This window comes from Sinocyclocheilus rhinocerous, unplaced genomic scaffold (genome assembly GCF_001515625.1).
Source record: "Sinocyclocheilus rhinocerous isolate Xijiao unplaced genomic scaffold, SAMN03320098_v1.1 scaffold75, whole genome shotgun sequence".
NCBI lineage: Eukaryota > Metazoa > Chordata > Actinopteri > Cypriniformes > Cyprinidae > Sinocyclocheilus > Sinocyclocheilus rhinocerous.
Genome location: NW_015632455.1, coordinates 1,170,007 through 1,180,174, shown reverse-complemented (window position 1 = coordinate 1,180,174; position 10,168 = coordinate 1,170,007). Strand labels below are relative to the sequence as shown.

The 10,168-nt window shown below is 33.2% G+C and overlaps 1 protein-coding gene across 1 annotated transcript in view; it reads left to right on the top strand.

The window, feature by feature from the left end:
• LOC107742322 (leucine-rich repeat serine/threonine-protein kinase 1) overlaps positions 1 to 10,168 on the top strand; it is a 94,369-nt gene that overhangs the window by 73,098 nt on the left and 11,103 nt on the right. The window contains exons 23-26 of the mRNA XM_016555243.1: positions 789 to 983; positions 2,117 to 2,268; positions 7,157 to 7,274; positions 7,728 to 7,844. Of these exons, the coding sequence (XP_016410729.1) occupies positions 789 to 983; positions 2,117 to 2,268; positions 7,157 to 7,274; positions 7,728 to 7,844 (582 nt within the window). The remainder of the gene's footprint in view (positions 1 to 788; positions 984 to 2,116; positions 2,269 to 7,156; positions 7,275 to 7,727; positions 7,845 to 10,168) is intronic.

The window sequence follows — 10,168 nt, the reverse complement described above, 5'->3', positions numbered from 1 at the left end:
AAAGAAAAATCACTACAAATATTTAAACGTTATTAAATCTAGATACATTTACTTTAGAAGTAAAAGGATTAATAAATAAACTATACTAAATACACTTAAGAACAAGATTATTTTTCTTAGCCAACTGGCATATGACAACATGTTTGTCACATTTTTTCTCTGAATTTTTCTGAAATTAAAAATAATAATAAATACAATAAAAAAAATCTGTTGTATAAAAAGTTTAGAATAAAAAGTTTTTTACTGGGAGAAAAAGTCAGATTATTGAAATCAATTTGGTCTATTAAATATTAAGTTTTGTTTTCTGAAAAATGCATGACAATTTTTGCTTTAAAAAATGCAGTAAGAAAAAAAACTTAAAAGGAAAAATTTGTGAACCCCACTGACAGATTTTTTAAGCATAAACTCACTTCATTTTCATGCATTTTCCAGAAAACAAGATTTATTTTTCTTCTCAAGTAAATGTATTTTGATTTAAGATTTTTTTTTAGATATTTGTATTAGAAAACAGGATAAAAATACTAAGTAAGGAAATGATTTTTTGCAGATTTTGGGCATGAATTGCACTCACAGATGGGACGAGACCAGATGTTTATTATTGCTTTCATTTATCAGATTATGTCACAGCCAGAAAATAAAGTGAAATATACAGCTCGGCTTGTGGAGATCTAGTTTACTTGCTATCTGCCCGGCGAGATGGGGGAATTGCATGGTGCAAATTGGCAGTAAATGGGCCGCCTGAGACTGTTTAACAGCATTACATCGGGTTGCTGTCGTCTGTGTTTCAGGTGGACATGTTCTCGTACGGCATGGTCCTGTATGAGCTGCTGTCCGGCCGCAGACCGTGCATGGGTCAGCACCAGCTGCAGATCGCTAAGAAGCTGTCGAAAGGGCTCAGACCGGCGCTGGGCAGCCCAGAGGAGGTGCAGTTTCACTGCCTGCAGGCGCTGATGCAGGAGTGCTGGGACACCAAACCAGAGAAGGTACAACACACGCCTGACTTTTAATAAAGATGCATTCACAAGTCTTTTGCATAAAGTTAAATTTAACTTCGTCACACCATTATTGGTTGCTGTTGCTCATTGAAAATGAATCATTTATGGTGGTGTTCCTGTAGCATGAACAGTAGAGCAGTGTATTAGCAATGCCGAGGTTATGGGTTCGAATCCCAGGGAATGCATGAACTGAGAAAATGTGAATTTTGAATGCATTGTAAGTTGCATTGGTTAAAAGCGTTTGCCAAATGCAAAAATATACATGTCATGAAAAATAGTTGTCAATGTGAACACCCCATAATTTTAAGTTAATTGCACAGAGAAAACTAGTTCTAACTAGTTGGGTTGGCTAGGGATGATGTCCAAAAGTTGAATATTGTATATTTACTTGGAAAAAAAGTCAAATTACTGAAGTCAAATCTATTTTAAATGGTTTCTGTTGTGGACTTTAATGGCAAAAAATAGTGGTGAAAGATCAAGAAAGCTCATCTTTTAAAGCAACAAAGCTGTATTTATATTTATATAGAATATACACTACTGTTCAACTGTTCAACACTACTGTACTTTTTTCGGGTAGGATGAATTAAATTGATCAAAAGTGACAGTGAAGACTTTTATAATGTTACAAAAGGTTTAATTTTTTTAATAAATGCTGTTTTTAACTCTTTATTCATCAAATAATCCTTAAAAAAATCACAGTTTGAAGCAGCACAACTTTTCAACATTGATAATAATCAGAAATGTTTCTTGAGCAGCAAATCAGCATATTATTATGATTTCTGAAGGATCATGTGACACTGAAGACTGGAGTAATGATGCTGAAAATTCAGCTTTGAGCACAGAAATAAATTACATTTTAAAATACATTCACATAGAAAACAGGTATTTTAAATTGTAATAATATTTCACTGTTTGACTGTATTTTTGATCAAATAAATGCAGCCTTGGTGAGCAGAAGAGACATTAATAAAAAGTCTTACCATCCCCAATCTTTTGAGCTGTAATGTATGTTAAAACAGACGTAAACCAGAGACAAAAATAGTCACGTAGGCACGTTTTAGCTGCAGATGTTGTGAAGTAAAGCATGTGTCTAATAGTGTCCTGTCCTGCGGTGTCTGTAGCGTCCCCTGGCCGCTCCTCTCATGAGACAGATGCAGGATCCCAGTTTTCCTTGTCTGAGGTACCTGCTGCCCTGCCAGGAACACAGCCAGCTCTTCTTGTCTCCGCTGCAGGGACACAACGCCGTCTTCTGGGATGGAGACAAAGACGACAGGTGCGCTTTTGAGAAAGCATCGTGCTTTTCTTGCATGTTCACGTGGCTTTCTTGTGAAGTTGTGCTGCTATCATGACGGTTTGTACGTCTGTGACGTGTTTGCAATGTTTGATTTTGTGGCTCTGTTCCAAAAACCTGATAAGCCTACTTGCTGTCTGTTGTCTACATAGGCAGCTGTCTTCTGTAATACTCATAAATGGCTCTGGATGATTTGTATCACTCTACATAGGTGGTTCCAATTGATTTCAATAGAGCAGGTAAACTAATGACTTAATACTGTACACACAAATATTGGGGAAAGTAGTCAACTCATAATAACATTCAGCATTCTTTATAGACACTTTTAGGGAATGAGTTTTAAGCATATTTATAGTTAATTTACATGTCTCTTGCTTAATTCAAGTGTTTATTTATTTAGTATTTTTATACAGTATTATAGTATTTATTAATATGATTTAGCTTGTCATTTTTATATTTCCATTTTTAATTTTAGTTTTAGGGTTATTTTTCTATTTCATATTTATATAAAAAATATACCAATACAATATCAATATTGTATAAATATTTATTTTTAGTTCAGCTTTAGTTTTAGTATTTTTAGTATTTAGTCTTTTTTTTCAGTTAGTTTTCAAGTCACCATTTCACATTTTTGATATTTTTATCTTTTTTTTATTTTAGCTTACTTTCAGTTAACGAAAATGCATTTTAATGGCATATTTATTTACTAGTTTTATTAATATTTTGAATTAGCTTTTATTCTTGTATTTTCCCTTTTTTTTTAGTTTTTGCTTTTTTAAATATTTCTATTTTGCTTTATTTTCATTTCAGTTTTTGTTTTAGTAATTGTAATACTTTAACTTATTTCAGTTAGTTTCCAAAGCACATTTCCTATTTTTTATAAGTAATTTTTTTTATTCTTTTTTTTTTCTTCATTTTAGCTTAATTTCAGTTTAACGCCATATCTATGTACTAGTTTTATTAATATTTTGAATTAGCTTTTATTCTTGTATTTTCCCTTTTTTTTTAGTTTTTGCTTTTTTAAATATTTCTATTTTGCTTTATTTTCATTTCAGTTTTTGTTTTAGTAATTGTAATACTTTAACTTATTTCAGTTAGTTTCCAAAGCAACATTTCTAATTTTTATAAGTAATTTTTTTTATTCTTTTTTTTTTCTTCATTTTAGCTTAATTTCAGTTTAACGCCATATCTATGTACTAGTTTTATTAATATTTTGAATTAGCTTTTATTTTTATATTTTCCATTTTCTTTTTAATTCAGTTCTTAGTAATTCTGTTGTTTTTGTCATTTTTATTATTTTTAATTAGATTTCAAGGCAACATTCACTTACAACTTTAAGTTAAATGATTTAATAAATTTTTTCATCCATATCAGCTTAATTGCAGTGAACAAAAACTAATTTTAGTGGTTTTGGTTTTAGTTACCAATAACGGCACTACTGCATGTGATACACGTGTGCCTGTGACTCCTTAAAATGCTGTCTATGTAGGCAGCTCACTAGGTTTTGGAACAGAGCCCGAGTCTTTATCAGTAATGAGGCCGAAAGGCCAAAGAAAATGAAGTATCTCAAAGTACCAGGTTTGCACTTTACAGAAATCACAAGCCCCACACCAGCCCGTAATCTCCCCTTTCACTCCATTTCCCTCATTTAAACGCTCTCCCGTTTTTCTATTTACCGCCAATTGCTCCCCTTCAGACCTCTGGCTCACTCATATAAACACCCTCATTAAAATCATTCAGGAATCTCATTTTTCCAGCTTCCCTTGACGCTCTCAAGCCTCCTTTAAAAAAAATGACTCATTTGAATATTCATGAGCACGTATATAAGAGCTCATTATTATGCACGACGGCCTCCACCAGGCTGATAAATGCCCCGTGATCTACAGCCAGGCTCATCTGATCATCGGCTGCTTTGTTTGCTGGCACTTAATCCTACAAGACGCTTCAACGAAACGCTCCGCTTTTATCTCACGGCGCAGGTGTTTGCATTTACCAGCGATGCCCATTGGCCTGCCTAATGTCTGTTAATACGTCATCACCAGCAGCACAATGAAGGCTTTGTCTCGCATTAATCATAATATTAGCTTGTGCCTCCTACCTAGTGCCCTAAGACGACCGTGAGTGCTTACAACTAAAGCCAGTATGCTTTGAGACTGTTAAGGAACAGCGGGAAACACCTAGGAATATCAGAGATTTTTAAAATTGTGATTTCCAAGTCATAGGAATTTGTAAAATTATTATATAGTGTATTATGTAATGTATATAATGTAACTGATTATAGACATTACTTGTCAAAAATTTGGAGTCAGTAAGATTTTATTTTTTGAAAGCAAAATACAGTATAGACTTTACAATGATGCAGTAAACTGATCAAAAGGGACAGTAAAGACATTTATAATGTTACAAAAGATTAATATTTCATATAAATGATGTTCTTTTGAACTTTCTATTCATCAAATATCCTGTAAAAAAATGTATCATAGTTTCCACAAAAATATTAAGCAACTGTTTTCACTGAAGACTGGAGTAATGATGCTGAAAATTCAGCTTTGCATAACAGGAATAAATTACGTTTTAAAAATATATTGCAATAGAAAACAGTTATTTTAAATTGGAAAAAAATATTCCACAATATTGTTGTTTTTACTGTATTTTTGATTAAATAAATTCAGCTTTGGTGAGCATTTTCATTTTTATTTATTTTTCTTGTTTTTGTTTTTTCTTTCTTTCTTTTTTTAATCTAAATTTCAGTTAACAAAAACAAATATTAATGCCATATTTATATAATAGTTGTATTCATATTGTGAATTAGCTTTTAATTTTTATATTTTTGTGTGTGTTTGTTTTTTTATATTTATATTTTGCTTTATTTTTTATTTCATTTTGAGTTTTAGTAATTTTAGTACTTAAACCTAAACATATTTTATTTCAGGCAACATTTCCAATTATTGTACTTTTTTATGTAGAAAAAAAAATCCTTATCCTGTAATCACAACCAACTGGAGCGGTCATGAAAACTGATTGGTAAAAAAGAGAGGTTTAAAATGGTTTTAGTTGGTTTCATTTGATCTCTCATCTTTGTGAAGCAGCCTGACCAGCTAAAAAGTGCCAAAAACTGCCTAAAAATGACCGGACTGGGAGACCAAACTAATGTTTTTCTGGTCTTAATTGGTTTAAATTGGTCTCCCATCCTGGCCGAGCTGGTGTTTAGCTGAAAAGTGCCCAAAACCCCTTTAAAACCAGCGAATAGGCTTTCTAACAAAACTAATTCAGGCTGGTTTAAGCTATTTTCTTTTCAGCAGGGAAGCAAACAAGACATCAAATAATTGGCACAAAGCAGGCAGTAAAAGCTCGATGTGGGATTTGCGATCTGATGGCCCCCTTGATCATCGGATGGCCTACCAGCAATATCCTGTAAATTATATTTTAAGTACATTAGTGTGAGGTCGGCCCGAATCGCTTTATCACCGCAGTATTTATTTGTCCAAGTTTGACGTTGCCAATTAGATTATTGGGGCTTCATAAGCAAAAAGGAAAAAACTGAAAGCAAAATAAACAGCTTACTAGGGTATTTGGATCAGAAGCGTCCATAGTTTGTGACGGATTGAATCATTTGTGTGCTGTCACAGCGCACCGTCAGATAAATGACTCCGCTGATCAAGTAATGAATCACTGTTCAGCAAATGAATTAGCAGAACATATAAACCTACAAACCAGCCCACACTGCTGAGAGTATGCTCCTGCATAACAGCGCAATGTATAATACATGTTTAGATTAAAGACACGTCATAAATCATGCGCTGCTCTGAAATCATTTGGGTTTGTACCACATACTGTGTTTCTACAAAAGAACAAACCCGCCAGGAGTAACAATACTTGTGTGTATTAGTGGCGTCACACGTCATTATTACTGTTGGAAATATAAAGACATTTTAAAAGTAATATTTCTAGGACTCAATTTTAGTTTTATATTTTAATTGCATTTTTAGTAATTTTGTTATGTGCTTTTCTCCATTTTATTAGTGTTTTTTAATTATTATTATTATTATTTCAGTTTCAGTTTTAGTTCTGTTTTTGTTTTTATTTTCAGTTTGTAATTTTAGTGCTTCAGCTTAAACTTATTTCATTTAGGTGGCATTTCTAATTTTAATTTAAGTTTTTAATCTAACCCTTAGAAAATCATCACTCACATTTTCTTCACATTTTTTTTTTTTTTTTATATTTAGGTTTAATTTATTTTTATTTCAGTTTAGTTTAGTGTTTCAAGACAATTTTTTGTTTAGTTTTTAAGTCTAATATTTATATTATTTCAGCTTTAATTACATTAACAAAAATGTTTTTAATTGTTTTATTTTTACTAAACAATAATAACCCCAAGAAAAGCACCACTCACATTTTCTTCACATTTATTATTATTATTACTTTTTATTTAAGTTTTAGTCTTTATTTATTTCCCGTTTGGTTTTAAATTTTAGTGCTTTGACTTAAACCTCGGTTAAAAATTTCAGTTAGTTGACAAAGCAATATTTATCATTTTTGTTTAGTTTCACGTTTCAAGTTTCTAACATTCAACATTTAAGTTTCTAAAAGTATAACGTTTATATTTTAATTTATTTATTTTTATATTTATTAATTTATTTATTTATTTTCAGCTTTATTTTCCATTTACAAAAATGTTTTTAATAGTTTTAGTAATGATGATAACCCAGAGAAAAGCATCACCTAGATTGAATTTCATAACTGCTGTGTTCCACAGACACATAAAAGGGTTTTCTTTGTGTTTGTCTGTGTCTGTGTCTGTGGTCGTGTGTCTGTCTGTGTGTTTGTCTGTGTGTTTGTCTGTATGTGTGTGTGTGTGTGTGTCCTGCAGGAATTACACGGTGGTAAACTTGGCCAAGGGGCAGGTGGAGGTGAAGCGGATGCCGTGTCCGGGAACACGTCTGAGCTGCCAAATGAAGATGGAGAACAGTTTGTGGACAGCCACTGAGGTGTGTTGAGCTGTCAGTCACAACAACATTATCAGAGAAACAACTAATGGATAAACGCAGAGGGCATTCGCTTCTCACAGTAAAGGAGATTGTTGTAACTTGGTGTCAAACCAAATGTTTGTTGCACAAGTTTTGTGTGTAATTTATCCACCATTAGCAGAATAGCAGAAATAATGACCATTTTCAGACAGGTTTCCTGAACAAACAGATGTTTGTGCCCCAAACTCAAAAACGGTGAGGTTTTGATGAGGTTTCATCACGTATTCACTACCGTTCAAAAGTTCTATTATTTTTCTATTTAAGGAATTATTATTTTTAGGGATGCATTAAATTAGTCAGAAATGTCAGTAAAGACATTTATAATATTACAAAATATATATATTTTTTTTAATAAATACTTAAAGAATGACTTGTCAAAGAATCCTGAAAAAAAAAATTATTGTGTGTCTGCAGGAACAGGAAGTCTTTATCTACAGCCTGAAAGAGATGTGTCCCTTGAGTCACCCGCAGAAACTGCTCTCCTGTCCGGCTGTGGTAACCTGTCTCTTTTTACTGCCCACCAGGAAAGAGGTCAGTGCCCCGGCTTGCAGTCTTTGCCATGTAAACTACGCTTATGTTGATGATGTTCTTGTATGTTTGTTTGTGTCTTGGTTTAGATATCCAAAGTTTTAAAAATATATATATATTTAAAAAATCTTAATTTAAATCTTCTTTAAAATTAAAGAAATAGTTCATCCAAAAATGAAAATTTGCTGAAAATGTACTCGCCCTGAAGAGATCCAAGATGTATTTTGTTTCTAAATGGCAACAGATTTGGAGAAATGTAGCATTAAATCACTTGCTCAGCAATAGATGCTCTGCAGTGAATGGGTGCCGTCAGAATGAGAGTCCAAACAGCTGATAAAAACATCACAATAATCCACAAGTAATCCACACCACTCCAGTCCATCAGTTAATGTCTTGTGAAAAGAAAAGCTGCATGTTTGTAAGAAACAAATCCACCATTACGGTACTTTAAACTTTTGCTTCTGGTCAAAATATGAGTCCATAATCTATAATAATGTTTCCTCCATTGAAAAAGACTTGCACTTTTAAAAATAAAAGTTTAAAAAGACTTTTAGACTTGCACTCTATTCATTTTCTAACTGCTTGTTTTCTTAAAAAAAAAAAAGCTTCTCTAATCTTTTTGTATTCTATCTATTTGTTTTCTTTTATTTATTATACAATTAACAAAAGCAAAAATTCTTTTGGGAATAGTTCACCCAAAAATTAAAATTGACTGAAAATGTAATCTTAATCTCTCTGAACATCCAAGATGTAGATGAGTTTGTTTCTTCATCAGATTTGGAGAAGTGTAGCATTACGTCACTTGCTCAGCAATGGATGCTCTGCAGTGAATGGGTGCCGTCAGAATGAGAGTCCAAACAGCTGATAAAAACATCACAATAATCCACAAGTAATCCACACCACTCCAGTCCATCAGTTAATGTCTTGTGAAAAGAAAAGCTGCATGTTTGTAAGAAACAAATCCACCATTACGGTACTTTAAACTTTTGCTTCTGGTCAAAATATGAGTCCATAATCTATAATAATGTTTCCTCCATTGAAAAAGACTTGCACTTTTAAAAATAAAAGTTTAAAAAGACTTTTAGACTTTCTCTTTATTCATTTTCTAACTGCTTGTTTTCTTAAAAAAAAAAAAGCTTCTCTAATCTTTTTGTATTCTATCTATTTGTTTTCTTTTATTTATTATACAATTAACAAAAGCAAAAAGGGCCTCTAACACTAGCTTGCTGTAATGTAAATGTAATGTAGATGAAAAAGTCTATCCCCTGTTGTCTCTCACATCAAAATCTGCCCACATTTTTGTTTAGCTGTTTTTGACTGTTTTCATTTATAAAAGGTGCTTGATCTGTGCGTATTTCTCTCCTGATTCAGACGAGATGACTTTTCACTGGAGAAAGCAATATTATGAATAGAGGACTCGTATTTCTGCAACTGCTTAAGTTAAAAACGTCTTAATGATGGATTTGTTTCTTACAAACACACAGCTTTTCACTTCACAAGACATTAACTGATGGACTGGAGTGGTGTGGGTTACTTGTGGATTATTGTGATGTTTTTATCAGCTGTTTGGACTCTCATTCTGACGGCACCCATTCACTGCAGAGCATCCATTGCTGAGCAAGTGACGTAATTCTACACTTCTCCAAATCTAATGAAGAAACAAACTCATCTACATCTTGGATGGCCTGAGGATGAGTAAAATTTCAGCAAAATTAATTTTTTGGTTAAACTATTCCTTTAAGTATTAAAAAACAGATAACAAGTGCCAAAAAAAACAGCAAAGCAGACCAAATTGTTGGCCAGGTAAGAACAGCAGGCTTGATATTTTAGGTAAGTGGGCAGGTTTTTCTCATCAGTTCCTCGCGCGTTTGAAGTCACTGTCGTCCAGGTGTTCCCGATCTCCCTCGCTTCAGCGGACGTCCCAATGACAGATTCAATCCTCGTCGCTCCTCCAAACACATTCTTATACGAGCCTCGCTCCCTTTGAAGTGCCCTCTGTTCCCGCCGTCCGTCCGCTGCGGGTCACTGACAAACTGGATGTCAAAAGCAGTTGAGGAGATCAGGGAAGGAGCACACAGCTGGTTTGGGGCTGTCAGGAAGGTTTCTGGGAGGAAACTCTTTTAGATATGGCACTTGGACAAAAATGCATGTGAAGGCGGACTAAAATATTCAGAGAATAAATGTTGCATATGGTTTGACAGGATGTTGTTTGGTTTTAGTATGACACTGTGCATTTGTGAAGATTCTCCGACATCCAGGCCATTTAGAAGTTAAATACATCAGGATAGATCACAACAGAATTATATATATATATATATATATATATA